This window comes from Nelumbo lutea, chromosome 1 (genome assembly GCF_056320005.1).
Source record: "Nelumbo lutea isolate HS-2025 chromosome 1, American lotus-T2T, whole genome shotgun sequence".
Taxonomy (NCBI): domain Eukaryota; kingdom Viridiplantae; phylum Streptophyta; class Magnoliopsida; order Proteales; family Nelumbonaceae; genus Nelumbo; species Nelumbo lutea.
Genome location: NC_142684.1, coordinates 142,303,879 through 142,319,251, shown reverse-complemented (window position 1 = coordinate 142,319,251; position 15,373 = coordinate 142,303,879). Strand labels below are relative to the sequence as shown.

At 43.3% G+C, this 15,373-nt stretch overlaps 2 protein-coding genes across 2 annotated transcripts; one reads left to right on the top strand and one right to left on the bottom strand.

Moving 5' to 3' along the window:
• The first annotated feature begins 10,557 nt into the window (after window positions 1-10,557).
• On the top strand, window positions 10,558-13,426 carry LOC148878027 (transcription factor bHLH112-like). Its single transcript, XM_088947928.1, has 7 exons — window positions 10,558-11,076; window positions 11,318-11,945; window positions 12,036-12,140; window positions 12,250-12,315; window positions 12,424-12,489; window positions 12,611-12,661; window positions 12,818-13,426. The coding sequence occupies exons 1-7, from the start codon at window positions 10,751-10,753 to the stop codon at window positions 12,965-12,967; spliced, it is 1,392 nt and encodes a 463-aa protein (XP_088804054.1). The 5' UTR covers window positions 10,558-10,750; the 3' UTR covers window positions 12,968-13,426.
• A 1,517-nt stretch (window positions 13,427-14,943) lies between these two features.
• On the bottom strand, window positions 14,944-15,339 carry LOC148878026 (uncharacterized). The gene has a single exon (XM_088971368.1). The coding sequence runs from the start codon at window positions 15,337-15,339 to the stop codon at window positions 14,944-14,946; it is 396 nt and encodes a 131-aa protein (XP_088827494.1).
• Between the last annotated feature and the right edge of the window lie 34 nt (window positions 15,340-15,373).

Sequence of the window (15,373 nt, the reverse complement as noted above, 5' to 3'; positions counted from 1 at the left end):
TCTCTTCTTTTTCTTTCTTTCTCTTCTATTATTGTTTACAAGGCCTCTTCCCACGTGTCTTTATTGCCCTGATCGCCACGTGAACCGCGTTACTTTTGGGGCGGATCACTACCCTTTGTCCAACCCTTTACAACAAGTACGCGTTTCTGTAATTTGTCTTTTTCTACACGTCATGATTATGTCACCATGACATCTGGTCATGTATGCTGTTATGTATTTTTGCGCGTTTTGCACCTTTATACAAGAGTAGAATATAGTAGAAAGAGAGAGAGATTGATTTGGACGAGTTTTGGTGAAGACATCAATGGGGGATGGGGTATGCGCCTCCAAAGTGAAGATCATTAAAATGGAAATAATCCACCCAATATATGCAAATTTACAGGTTAAAAGTTATTGCATGTGTTTGTGCCTATGTGTAGTGTAGGATTTATTCTTCTCTACTTCGTATCATACCTGCACGTGTAGATTCTGTGGGTATGTATTTTCAGGAATTTTATCTAAGTAATTTTCTACATCACCTTCCAATAAATGAATAGAAAAAAAAATCATGAATTAAAAGTTAAGAACAACCTTCTTTTGGAAGATTGTTGATGACAATTCAAGTGCTATGAAAAAGCACAGAAAAGGTAGAAAGGTTTTATAACCTTTTTTTTTTTTTTCAAGTCATTAGAATTTGTTTGTTGTTATTATAATATGTTTAGATAAGAAGGTATGTTCGTGGTTAGTTGTTTTAGTTGTTAGTAGTTGAATACGGGTTTTGAACTTAGTTTTTATTTAACATTTTATGTTGCAATATAGAATAATTGACCTCCGCGTTTTATTATTATTATTTTTTTTATGTGTCAAAACAACAGGTTTTGAAACCTCTGGTTCTTGCTAAACAAAACAAAGAGAGGTAGTTGTAGTTAGTACGATGATAAAACATTAAATTCACCTAGCTAGATTAACATAATACCAGCAGCGTGTAGCTTCACTAGTTCTAGTACTAGGGCTTTGACTGTGGGCCTATTCCATCACTATCCACATGCAAGTTTTATTACAATTATGAACTTTTGTAAACCACCCAAAGTAATCAAGGGCGTACCCCGATGAGGGTGATCACTTGATAAAATGCATGTGAAACCCTTCTCAGCCTTCATCCATCCCATGTAAAAAGGATCAGTACCAACCATTGAATACATTTTATTTGTACATAGAGCTAGAATCAACATGATCGGATCATTGCAACTGTATAAAATTTAATTTTCATTTTCGCTTCTGATGAAGGCACTCTAGTTTTTCATACTAATAAATTAATAATGTAACTACTTAAACCTAAGTATTAAGTCTACCTTCTATATATATATCATTCTCTTTCTATATCTATCTATCTAATAGATAGATAGATAAACAAAGCAACAATAACATTCTATTAGCTTGACCAACTACAACAACTGGTGGGGGGTGGGGGGGTGGGGGGAGGAGGGTCATAAGCCAATGATACAAGCATAATGAGGGTAAAAGTGTAATTGTACAAGGGAACATCCCGCAAGCAGAAGAAGACAAATAGAAGATCCAAGGAGTGGATGGGTCTGACTCTGACCTAATATCCTGCTGCTTGACCTAAAGCGACGACGGTGTCTTTACCCGAAAAGGTCAACCCCAAATCCTAATAAATCCCCTGTTTCCCCTACTTATTGGCTTATTATATCTCTCCCCCGCACACACACACACACCACCAACTGTAACCGCCAGTCATCGTCTCTCCCTCTGTCTGTCTCTCCCTACAAAAAAAAAAAAAAAAATCGAAAAGCTCAACCGCTCTCTAACCAAAAGCTGGACTAACAAACCGTTAGCATGTCACCATGCTTTTGCTATCTGGCTTCTTCACATCTTCCCAACTCCGATGCAACTTAACCTACGCGTCAGTGCGTTGAGTACACCAAAAAGATGAAGTGGGTCCAGTGGAGGAACAAGACAAAAATAAACCAATTAATAAAGTTCGGGTAAATTTTCAAAGAGACGATCTATGTAAGCATTGACGCTGATGAGGAGATGGAGTAGGGAGGGCTGAAGCCTGGTGGTGGGTAGAGATGAACACAGAAAGAGAGAGTCAAGAGCAGGTCCGTGCGTGTTACGTCAAGTGGTATGATTTTGGGGAAGAAGAAAGAAGCTGTCGCTTTCGGGTTTTGACTATTTCAAGACAGAGAGGCCCAGGTGTTGTGCACGCGCGCGTGCCGACTGGACCCCACGTTGACCCACGTCTCCACAAAGTCATAAGCCGAACGTCAGCGGTCGAGATGTCTGGCTTGCACCTGGCGCCGCCTCGCTGCTGCGAGTTGGCGGTTTTTGTTTTCTTCTTGTCTTTAAATTAAATCCTTTAATTAAAATTAATGTCTGATCCGAAGGTGGAAGAAGTGGGGAACTCAGTAAGAAATAAAAAAAAGGGAAATTGGAGCAGAAATTTATTAAATTAATAAATGAAGAAGGGGTTGTACCTATACGTGGAGAGGGAGATGAATTTTTCTAATTTAATTATTTTAATATACTCACTTTCATGGAATTACGCAACTATCTCTGCTTGTTAATTAAGGGTTTGTAACTGCGGTTTAAATCACCTAATGTACATCAGAAAAATTGTAACTTTGACTAATAATAGTATTCTATACAAGCATTTGTTGAGAGCTAATCCATATCTTTCTTTTTGACTTTCAATTAACATTCAAACTAAATTATTTTCTTAAACCCAATTAAGAAAAGGAAAGTTTTTTAAGACCAACCGTTGTTCTCCTTGGCTACCGACCAGTCTAATGTTCTGTATTTTTTTTTGGCTACTGATGGAGCGCGATCCGGCTGGTCTTAGCTGTCCGCTGCCTTGCTTCCGAATGGGGTAGCAGAGAACCTGAAACGGAGGAGATGGGAAAGCTCCGGGGGGAACCCGGTGTAGAGGCTCCGAAGCTCAAGTTAGAATCCTTCAAAAGCAAGGTAATACCAGATAGCACAAAGTTTGCATACCTTTGTTGTCGGGGGGCAGGGGGCTCTTATAGTCACTTCGTGTACTCGTCCCGAGGCCCTTGTCAGATCGGGTATGATTACCCTTGTGCTTGTCAACTCGGCCGTCGTCCTTTCTGTTGAGACAGAACCGTCACTGCCTAACCGTCTAACTGGAGATGGCGGCGTTAGTGGCGGTGGCAGGTGGCCGTTTAGAGTGCTGCTGTCAAACCTCAGATCCCAAGTCAGTCAGGCGTGGCGCCCTCGGGCACGGACTTCCCTAGTGTCAGGCATGGTACGACTTGTTTGGCCAGAAGATGATGCGAAGTGCTGAGCGAGGCGGTCTTGAGCTCGGAGGTATCCCGAACTGTTACAAGGTGGGTCAGTTCGGCAAAGTGTATCCCGAGCTGTTACAAGGTGGGTCAGCCCGGCGAAGTGTATCCCGAGCTGTTACAAGTGGTCAGTTCGGCGAAGTGTATCCTGAGCTGTTACAAGGTGGCAGTTCGGCGAAGTCCATCCTGAGCTGTTACAAGGTGGGTCAGTTCGGCGAAGTGTATCCTAAGCTGTTACAAGGTGGCAGTTCGGCGAAGTGTATCCCGAGCTGTTACAAGGTGGGTCAGTTCGACGAAGTGTGTCCCCTTGTTCCCACCTAGGCTTGGCCCCTTTTGCCGAGCTGTCGTTTCTGCCACGTGTCACATAATAAAGAGGTTGGGCAAAATCTTCCTTCATCAATTGCCCCCATACCGAAGTCCGTAGGGAACTTCATGGCCAAATAGTAGGTGGAGACCGCCGCCCGTAGGATATGCGTGATCGGCCGCCCTATTATGGCATTGTATGGGGAGGGGGTCGCGACTACCAGGAAATCATGGTTGAGTCTGACCGCACAAGGCCATGTGCCGACTTCCACAGGGATAGTTACTTTTCCGAGGGGCTTGACTTCCTCTCCGCTGAAACCTACCAGGGGAGTGTTTGCGGGCTTCAGCTCGCTCCTCTTTAACTGCAACTGGTCAAATGCTGATTTGAAGAGGATGTCCGCTGAGCTGCCCGAATCTACGAGTACGCGCCTGACCTCGAAGTCGCTGATCCTTAGCTTAATGACAAGCGCGTCATCATGGGGGTAGTGGACTCCTTGCGCGTCGTCCTCTGTGAAAAAGATTGGTTCTTCGGTCTTTGGTCTCTTTGGGGGGTTCCGTTCTTCGAGTGCCGCTTCGCGAACTGAAGTCCGGGCTGCTGCCGAGGTACACCCCGCTACCACCCAACCTCCCACTATTACATGGATGGTTCCCCGAACTGGCCTCTCTTCCGGAGGCTGCTTCTACAACAGTTCGGCAGGTCTGTTGCTAGACTCGGGGGCATCCTTTTCGTGCTCCCCTTGCCGACCTGCTTTATTGTTATTGTTGTGCTGTACAAAGTTTCTCAAGTATCCGCAACAGATGATTCCTATCTCGTTCCGGAGGTTTTTACACTGTTCGGTGCTATGACCATGGTCTCTATGGAAACTACAATACAAATTCTTGTTTCTCTCGTTCGGATTTCCTTTTAGGCGAGGTGGCCACTTAACGTACGGAGCGTCTTTGATCGTCATTAAGATCTCTGTCCGCCTCGTGTTTAACGGCGTGTAGTCCGTCCGAACTACTAGGGGGGCCCGGAAGGACTGGTTCGGCTTTGGCTCCCGGGTCGGGTTTTTTCTATTCACCGGGTTGGAGAGCTCGCCTTCTCTCTTCCTTTTCTCGTTCCCGCCTTCGGTTCGTTGGTTGATTTCTTCCTCTGTCCTCATGAACTTATCCGCGAGTTTGAGGAACTCGGCCACGGTCGCGGGTTGGTTGGCCACCATGTGCCATTTGAACTTTTTGTGCGTCACCCCTCTTTTGGCCGCCGTGAGCTGCACTGCGGGGTCCAACCGCGGTATTTGCAAGCATGCTTCGTTGAACCGCTTGATGTAGCCCCGAATAGATTCTCCTTCTCTTTGGACCACTCCGAAGATGTTTTCCTCTGTTCTTGGGCACCGTCGGCTGGTGACGAAGTGTGTGGTGAAGACTTGCACAAACTGGGCCCAACACTTTATCGACCCGGGGGCCAGGTTCCTGTACCAAGTGCGGGCTACCCCCCTGAGGGTGGTGGTAAAGGCCACACACATGCACGATTCGCTAGCCCTGGCGAGGTGCATTTGCGGCTGAAAGGCATCAACATGGTCGTTGGGGTCGAAGGACCCGTCGTACTTGTCCAGAGGTGGGAGCTTGAAGTCTCTGGGTAAGGGGACCGCCAGGAGTTCCGATGCGAGGGGGGAAGGAACGGAGAGAGCTGGGGCAGCCCCTACCTTGTCCGAGCTCGTGGCTTTACCTCTGAAATCCGACAAGGCGCGGGTGGCGGTTTGGCGACTTTGCCCGCGCCTTCGCCGTTGAGCGGGCCTTGTGCTGGCGCTGCTGGCCTCTGTGTTACCGAGCTCGATGGGCCCGGAGTGCTGGTAGTCAACTCGGCCACGGTCGCGGGTTGGTTGGCCACCATGTGCCATTTGAACTTTTTGTGCGTCACCCCTCTTTTGGCCGCCGTGAGCTGCACTGCGGGGTCCAACCGCGGTATTTGCAAGCATGCTTCGTTGAACCGCTTGATGTAGCCCCGAATAGATTCTCCTTCTCTTTGGACCACTCCGAAGATGTTTTCCTCTGTTCTTGGGCACCGTCGGCTGGTGACGAAGTGTGTGGTGAAGACTTGCACAAACTGGGCCCAACACTTTATCGACCCGGGGGCCAGGTTCCTGTACCAAGTGCGGGCTACCCCCCTGAGGGTGGTGGTAAAGGCCACACACATGCACGATTCGCTAGCCCTGGCGAGGTGCATTTGCGGCTGAAAGGCATCAACATGGTCGTTGGGGTCGAAGGACCCGTCGTACTTGTCCAGAGGTGGGAGCTTGAAGTCTCTGGGTAAGGGGACCGCCAGGAGTTCCGATGCGAGGGGGGAAGGAACGGAGAGAGCTGGGGCAGCCCCTACCTTGTCCGAGCTCGTGGCTTTACCTCTGAAATCCGACAAGGCGCGGGTGGCGGTTTGGCGACTTTGCCCGCGCCTTCGCCGTTGAGCGGGCCTTGTGCTGGCGCTGCTGGCCTCTGTGTTACCGAGCTCGATGGGCCCGGAGTGCTGGTAGTCCGCCGCTAGGGCACTGAATCGGTTTTCGGTGAGCGGGAGCTCGGGCTTGGAGCGCCGGGGTGCCGACCTCGCGGGCGAGGTTCCCGACCCACCTGCGGGTTGCGAGGCGGGGATGACATTTTTCTCTCTTCGGCCTGGGGACGAGGCCTGGCTGTTGGGGTGGTTCTGGGGCCGGGAGGCCTTCTCCTGGTGGGGGTGCCCATCCTGCGGGGAGGCCTTGACCGGCCTCGGAGCGGGGTGGCGAGGTGGAAGTAGTGGTTGGTTCAGTGGCAGTTGGGGGAACTGCTATTGATAGTGATACTGGGAGATGTTGTGCAGCACTTGGTGCTGGTGAAGATGGTGTTGCTGGAACTGTTGCATTTGGGCTTGCATTGCCCGCATGCACTGCATCAGGTCCTCCAATCGGTTTTGGCTAGCTGCTAGGGGGACGACAGTTGGTTCAGTGAAAGTTGTCTCAATGGGGAGAGGAAAGGGGACGTTTGTGGTAGGAGGGTTTACGAGTGCCACTGCTTGTGGTGTGTTCAAAATGGGGATCCCATCCGCCGAAAGGGGGATGGTGAACTGTCCAACGCACACTACGGGGACCTGAAGTTGCTCCCCGGTGGCATTTGTCTCCGTGCCACGTCCGGTGTTGCTGGAGGAGGCCATGAGTGTTGGGTTTTTTGAAGAAAAAAGGGGGGTATCGAAGTTTGGAGGGAGGCTTTTCGAAGCGTTTCCCACAGACGGCGCCAATTGATGGAACGCGATCCGGCTGGTCTTAGCTGTCCGCTGCCTTGCTTCCGAATGGGGTAGCAGGGAACCTAAAACGGAGGAGATGGAAAAGCTTTGGGGGGAACCCGGTGTAGAGGCTCCGAAGCTCAAGTTAGAATCCTTCAAAAGCAAGGTAATAGCAGATAGCGCAAAGTTTGCATACCTCCGTTGTCGGGGGGCAGGGGGCTCTTATAGTCACTTCGTGTACTCGTCCCGAGGCCCTTGTCAGATCGGGTATGATTACCCTTGTGCTTGTCAACTCGGCCGTCGTCATTTCTGTTGAGACAGAACCGTCACTGCCTAATCGTCTAACTGGAGATGGCGGCGTCAGTGGCGGTGGCAGGTGGCCGTTTAGAGTGCTGCTGCCAAACGTCAGATCCCAAGTCAGTCAGGCGTGGCACCCTCGGGCACGGACTTCCCTAGTGTCAGGCATGGTACGACTTGTTTGGTCAGAAGATGATGCGAAGTGCTGAGTGAGGCGGTCTTGAGCTCGAAGGTATCCCGAACTGTTACAAGGTGGGTCAGTTCGACGAAATGTATCCCGAGCTGTTACAAGGTGGGTCAGTCCGGCGAAGTGTATCCCGAGCTGTTAACAAGTGGTCAGTTCGGCGAAGTGTATCCCGAGCTGTTACAAGGTGGCAGTTCGGCGAAGTCCATCCTGAGCTGTTACAAGGTGGGTCAGTTCGGCGAAGTGTATCCCGAGCTGTTACAAGGTGGCAGTTCGGCGAAGTGTATCCCAAGCTGTTACAAGGTGGGTCAGTTCGGCGAAGTGTGTCCCCTTGTTCCCGCCTAAGCTTGGCCCCTTTTGCCGAGCTGTCGTTTCTGCCACGTGTCACATAATAAAGAGGTTGGGCCAAATCTTCCTTCATCAGCTACCATTCATTTTTTTGCTTGAAATAAAACGAGTGCAACTTATTTTATCTATTTCCACTAGTTGAGTGGCACATTCATACAAGAGAGAAGAAAACAAATGGACTAAAATTCTGAAAAATGGTGGTCTTCATATGAGGCCAATGACAAGTATCAGCATCATATAGCAAAGATACGAACATATTAAATATACGAAGCAATAGTATTTGACATAATCATTTTGAACTCTTTGATAAATAGTTCTTTGTTTTCTTTAATATAGTAAAAGATGTTCCTTCAAAATATACGTACCCTGGTTGGAGCCCAGATCGGCTGCTTGCACCGCTGTGTATATGCCAAAATATACGGAATATTACCTATAAAACACTGGTTTGTTCACTTGTGATTGGTTACGTGGCAAATGATAAACAGTGGTGTGACTTGTGAGCAGCCTTTTCCCAAGTGTCTTGATTGATGTTTTAAAATGGTGCGAAGCTTCAATGCAGTCAATTTTAATTGCCCTTAATTGATGATTACAAGGTCACAATACAACTTTTGTACATGCTTCCTCAATATGTTGCTTGAATTAGGGCACTAGAAAAAAACAACTGCAACGTGAACGCACTCAAAATGGTTTAGCTGATGTAGCAGTAGCAGTTATATTTTGTTTTATGAAGCAAAATTATAGATGTTGGCAAAAACCCCTTAATCATTCAAAAGGGAGTACTCAATCAATTGCTTAAGATAAATATAAATTAAACAGTCTAAGCTCCAAATATGTAGATAATTCATGGAATATGGCCTACCATAGGCAAATAAACTAAATTGTTTTCCACCCCATGAAATTGATGTGGATGATAATATCAACAAATCTTTGTCAAATGACCTTTACCAAAGTTATGTGATGCTCAACCATATGGCAATCAAATGTTTAGGCTGTGTTTGGTTCCATTGCAAATAATTTTGCACCAATGCAAAATTATGGCAGTGCAAATGATTTGAGTGTAAAGTCTGACCTATTTTTGTTTCAAATTTTAGGTTATTTTGTTTGATTTCAGTATGAGTGAAGAGAATTAAGACATGAATAAAGTAAACTCCAAAACAAAATTAAATAAGAATTTGCATTTTTTACTTTTGCACTCCCATACATTTGTATTAGTGCAAATAAATTTGCACTGCAACCAAACACAGCCTAAGGTTCAACTCCTTGACTTATAGGAAGGATAGGAATTAGTAACTTCGGTTTCATTTTCAGGAAAACTATAATTCATGGAAATGATCCAATTGGCTATTCTTTTGATTGTCGGATATTGTAAACTATTCATCTTAGATCTTATAAACTCATTCAAATTTTTGTCATAAGATGAAAATAAAGTTTAATTTATTTATATCTTTTATGAAATGAAGGTCTAGTATTGTAAATCCAAAATACAGCTTCTAACACAGAAAAGATGCAATAATTGTCAGCCAACAATGGACCTGTGGTCCTTGGAAAGAAGGTTCACAATGACTGAGTTTCCGTCTAAATTTGAACACATGAACTCTGTAGCAGAGTGAGTTGTTAACCATTGTCATTTAGGGCAAGGTGTGGAGGGAGAGGGTTGGGGATATGGACCATATGATTATTATCTTCTTTTTCTTTCTTCCTATTTTCCATAATTCTTTTCAAACTACGCTTTGAAGGACTAGGCTGAAATGGATTAATTCAATTATTAGCGGGCGAAATGGAATTAAATTTATAGTGGTCACTTGGTACTAAGGATAAATTAATTTATGCCCAGACAACCTCTCCCCAACACCCTGGATTGCCGGGATCAGAATTGGGTAATGTCTTCTTTTAATTATAATTCCACCCTAATCCTAGTCCTAATCCTAATCCAAGTACCTCCTTAGGATTCAGAGAAAAAAAGTTTTTTTTTTTTTTGTTTTTGTTTTCTGGATGCCCATAGAAAAAAAAAGTGTTGATTGGCTGAGGAATAAAACAAGTGAAATATGTCATTTATGTCTCTACAACATTTTTTCTTTTAATTTTTTATGAGTTTATGTCTTCTTTATTTATTAATGGGGGAATACAAGCTGTTTGCTTTTTGAGTTAGGAGTGAATAGTACACCAAGCATTGGGAAAATTCGGAATATTGTCAGATGGGGACCCAAGGGCACAATATTCCATATATGTGGTGTATATTGTACTTTGTACCCGATACTAAAAAGAAATAAAAGAAAAAAAGAAAAATTGTACTTCAAGCATTCATTGAGATCTTCTACTAACAAAATACGTTCTAATCTTCCACCAACTTCATCTAACACCACACATCTCGATGTACGGTGTGATATGATGTTGGTAGAGGGTTGCAGGTGATCCGGATTTTCGAGTTTGATCCAACATTCCTACCACCGTGGCAATGGCATTCTTGTAAATGGAACAAAAGTTGAAGTAATTCTGAGGGGGTGGAAACTTGTAATTACAAGTCCCAGTACAATCTGAGGTACCTTTTATGATATAGCAGAGATAAAGAACATAAACAACGACATTCTTTTGTAATCTCTGTTTGGCTCTTTTTATTCTAATCTATTTAGTAATTTTTAGTCATTAGGAATAAATAAACAAACTGTTACATCCATCGGATTACCAGGAAAAGAAAATTCTTCGTCAGGCGATGATGACGTGGTATTTTGGATAAAAACACTGTCCATCTTAATTTTAATTATCATATTTATAATTCCTAGCTTTGTTCCGAAGGAATAAAAAAATATAAAATTTCCAAAATTAAAAAAAAGGGAAAAGGGAAATTCGATTACGAAAGAAAAATGAAAGAAAATGCCCCTTCGCTTGTCTAGTCATCTCCTGAAATGTCAACCGGATTCCGGTCTCCTCCATTGTCCGTACATCCAAACGGTTTTTTATAAATAAGGAGATGGGGCGAATCATTTTCATCTAACGAAGCTCATATGATCCAGAGGCCGGAGAAGGGAAAGTGCGAGAAAGAAGGAAAAGAAGAGAACAAAGCAAAGACAGTTGTAGATTTCTAATTCTCTGGCCATGGCAGATCAGTTTCAGACTGGGGTTTGCAGTGGAAACTGGTGGAATCCTACGAGGAATGGCTTCAACGGGAATTCGTCCCCTTGCTCGACGGCTCTTAACGACATCGGGAGCTTTGGATGGCCAACTGAGATGGTGGATATGAAAACAAGATCGACTGAGGAGTCGGCTTCTGTTTGCGACAGTTCGATCATTTTCTCTGATACCCAGAAGCAGCAAGTAGCGGATTCCGTCAGTGGTGGTGGAGTTTTAATGGATTCCACGTTGCAAATCATGGGTTTTGGACTCTCATCACCGACAACTGTGGATTGGAATCAAGCTCTACTGTAAGTGGGAGATGTTCTTATATATGATCCGTACACGTATAGCCTCTTAAGATGAAAAGATCCTATGCAATAAATGTCTGAGATTCGAAAGATTATCTTTTTTTTTTGTAATCTTTCATTTATTTAAGGGAGTCTGATTTCATCATTGCTATTGGGTGATTCTATAAATCAGAAGAAAAAGATTCATAATTGAGTTCAGAAAATAATCAATTTTATTTGTTTAATTATTTATTTGCTGCAGTCGAAGTAGTGGAAGAGGTGAGGCTAATTTCCATTCCATGCTTCAAGAGGAATTAAGTTCGAGACACAGTTTTCGGCAAGAGACGTCGATGGAATCCCCTCAGCTCCAAAAGGAATGGAGTCCAAAGAATTTTTCAGTTAGTGGTGAAGATTCCTCCATAAATGCTCTAAAGCAAATAAATCAGGTCTTTGCTTTAGACCAGCAGCGTCTAAATTCTATCAACAGCTCGAGCGAGTGTACAGTGACTTGTCAGGGTTTACCGACGAGTTTCCCGATGAGCTCAACCTCGTATGGATGCACTTCAACGTTGTTACAGGGATTATTCGAAACCGATCCTCAATCTCAACAATCTTCTTTTGAGAACGGATCAATCAATTTACTACCAAATTGCCGCATCAACTCGAATGATATATCACCTTCTTGGCCCAAATTCTCACAGTTGCTGAAAACTTCACCTCCTAAACAGCAATCCACTAACCAGTTACACTTTTCTAACAAAGGTCCTTTCTGGAACGCCTCGGCAGCTGCCACGAATGAAGTTCGTTCCAGCTATTTCCCCTCATCGCAGACCCAACTTCTTACACCAACCTTTGAAGAAAAACCCAACTGCAGCAACCTCACTGCAAAGGTAGATGATAGATCCAAATGATATAATGGACAATTAACTGTTTTCATGGCTAGGTTTGGAAACTGAACTGTTTTCATACTTATCTTTCAGTCTAGTACAGAAGACGTTCGCGATTCAGCCTCAGCGGTGAAGAAAGGTAATAGTGAACCTGCGTTTAAAAGGCCTCGAATTGAAACTCCATTGCCAACTTTTAAGGTACGATATATTCGAGTAATCTTTTGACTTATGGAGCATTAAGCTCCTCTTTTCTTTTATAATTTTACAAGACACATTGGTGAGAAATTATATGTTCCTTTGTTTTTAGGTCCGGAAAGAGAAGTTAGGGGACCGAATCACGGCACTTCAACAATTGGTTTCGCCTTTCGGAAAGGTGATTTTTGACCTTTTAACAAAGTTTAACTACTGTCAGAGATAATTTCTCTTAGAATTTATCAGAGCTTGCTTTGGTTAATTCTATGAATGTTATCCTTTGTTTCAGACTGATACGGCATCGGTGCTCTTTGAAGCTATTGAGTATATCAAGTTCTTGCATGATCAAGTCAGTGTAAGTTGTGCTATTTCCCTCTTATATATGATCGACACAACTGAGATTAATTACAAAGTGCAACTAGCAAAAAGATCTTAGGGGATCGATTTCTGACGTAGGCCTATGTTTTTAATGTCAGGTTTTAAGTACTCCATATATGAAAAATGGAGCTTCCATTCAACCCAAGCAGGTACAAAATTCTCTCATCTCTTTCTGTCATGGGATATATAGCTACTTGAATGAGGAGTCTTTTTGTATTATTGTCTTGTAATTCTGTTTGTTAGGTTTTCACAATTGTTGTCTTGTTGTGCTCTCTCAACAAAAGAAGCGTCTATCTGTCATGCAGAACTCCGATAAATCGAAGGATGGCGAAGCACATAAACCAGATCTAAGGAGTCGCGGGTTGTGTCTGGTGCCGATTTCAAGCACCTACCCAGTTACTAACGAAACAGCTGCTGATTTTTGGACACCTACCTTTGGAGGAACTTACAGGTAGACAGAGAAAAGCTAAAGAAGTTAGGTTGCAGTGAGGAATTAATTCTCCCAATTAAACCAAGTTGGAAATGATAAGATCAATTGAGAAAGAAGAAAACCCAGATGCAACATGGCTTGTAATAGCCTGGGTAAGAAAGCAACATCAGAGGGAGGAAAAACAAAAGGAAGAAAAAGAGAAAGAAGAGAGGAAGTGACGCTTCAGGGACAGGTAATGTTGGGCTAGCTACAGGCAAAATGATGTTAGCCGGCCAAAGATTAGGAGCCGTTGTAAGAGAATATAGTGGTGTAATAATCCGAATATAGTGGTGTAATAATCCTAGTAGTATATAGCAAAAGGTGGACTAGGGATGGGAACAGGTGCTAAATTCGGCAAAATTTTAGATTAATTTATACGAGATTTCTTTAAGTAGCTGAATTTAGCAGATGGGATAAAGTGGGTTTTGTTCCTGTTGATGTATCATGTTTATAGGGCTGGTACCACCTTTATATATATATATATATATATATATATATATATATATATTTAATTTATGAAAGAAAAGAAGAGAGAAAGAAATAAAAAGGAATAATTGAATTATATTATGGAATAGGAATCTGTGGAGGTTATTTGGTTGAGGATCGAACTTTTCATTTGTTTATATGTGTGGAATATGGTAGTGGAAGTCAGAACGGCCCACTGCCTCTCCTTTTAGGGTTTTGATTATTCCAAATGGAGATATGTATGTGTAAGAACTATCGGGCATTCTTTTGTGATTTTCATGGAATTGTCACATTGATGGGCATCCATTAGAAAGCAACAAGAAGCCAAATCAACGAGAGAGAGAGAGAGAGAGAGAGAGAGAGAGAAACGATCAAATGGTTTGTTATCGTTAGATCTCAGTGAATATTACTAATTGAATTAATTGAAGTATAACTGCTCGATATATGTATTTCTTCCTTGAGATAATCTAACGATCTGGTGAACAAAACTGATACTTTGCTTATGGAAAACCAATCGCATGGCTTAGTTTCTGTTGCTGGTATTACCCATGAAGCTTAGTACGTACCTAATTAAGGTTCAGCTTGGAAAGAGTACAAATAAAAGTATGTACTGTGCAAAACAGGTCTACATATACAATAAACAAGGTTTACACATACATATATTTATGTTTGTACTCCCTAACTGAGCTTAAGAATCCTTGAGAGAAATGAAAGAAGGATCAAGAATCTAATTGATTGGTATCCCTTCACACCTTATTGTTTTCCGGTGTGGACTTCTCAATTGATTGGTTAAGGTGTTTTTAAACCTTGTCTTAGGGCATTGGGATTGGGTACCTCGAAACTAGAGTACTCGAAGAAGGTTTTTTTTTTTTTTTTTTTTTCTGATGCCTTTTCTTCATCTCTTTTATTTTATTTTATTTTTTTTAGTTTTTCTTTTCCCAGTACGATAAGATTTTACTGTGAGACCGAAGGGAATGGAAAACTGAGGAAAAGAACGAGTCTAGGCATCAGCATTAAAGCATATGACTCCAAGCAGTTATACTCTTACTTTAAAAGACTACATTTTTGTCTTATCTCATCCCCTTCAAACATCAACTCGGATCTGATGCAGTTCAGGTTGTGAAGCATTTCGAGAACTGCTGGATTATCCTGCAGGTATGGTTAGCATAAGAAAATCGCACAAACAGAGATAAAGAAAGAAAGAAGCCAAGTAGGAAAGAAGGGAATGAAAGAGTGTAGATGAAGAGGAGGGGGGCAATTCTGTCTAACATCCCAAATAGCTGCCAGCTCAACTAACTACCAGTTCAACTCATGCCAACTAATATAACAAACATAACTGTCTAACATCCCAAATAATATAACAAACATAACTGCCAGCAGGATTTCCTGCCACTTTCTATGCTACATCAAATCCTTCCCCTTAAGAACCTTTGTCCTCAAAGGTCAAAACCAAGGTACTTTTTGTAGAGATCATAATAGAAATCCCAAGTGACAGCTTCAGGAGGGCAATTCTGCCATTTGACCAGGACCTTTGCAGCAGCCACCTTCCCCCCGCTTGACCATCCGTCGATCAAGAATAGCTTTAGGGACTTTTGGGGCATTGGAAGGAATCCTGAAAGGAGACAAATAAGAAGCAGCAACAGCCAAATAATCCTTCTTTAGCTGGGATACATGAAACACATTATGAATCTGAGCTCCAGCAGGCAATTCGAGCTTGTAGGCAACAACACCTATCTTGACAAGGATTTTATAGGGGCTATAATACTTGGGACTGAGTTTATGATTCGAGCGATTAGCAACGGTGCTTTGGCGATATGGTTGCAACTTAAGGAATACCATATCCCCAATATTGAAGCACCTTTCACTCTGGTGTCGGTTTGCCAACTGTGCCATCCTATTTTGAGCTCTCCGTAGATGAAATTTAAGA

What these genes read in the sequence shown, in the direction of transcription:
- LOC148878027 (XM_088947928.1), top strand. Translation starts at nt 10,751, where the DNA reads ATGGCAGATCAGTTTCAGACTGGGGTTTGCAGTGGAAACTGGTGGAAT. An exon ending in CTCCATTGCCAACTTTTAAG is followed by an intron (nt 12,141 to 12,249) that starts GTACGATATATT and finishes CTTTGTTTTTAG; the next exon opens with GTCCGGAAAGAGAAGTTAGG. An exon ending in TGGTTTCGCCTTTCGGAAAG is followed by an intron (nt 12,316 to 12,423) that starts GTGATTTTTGAC and finishes CCTTTGTTTCAG; the next exon opens with ACTGATACGGCATCGGTGCT.
- LOC148878026 (XM_088971368.1), bottom strand. Translation starts at nt 15,339, where the DNA reads ATGGCACAGTTGGCAAACCGACACCAGAGTGAAAGGTGCTTCAATATT.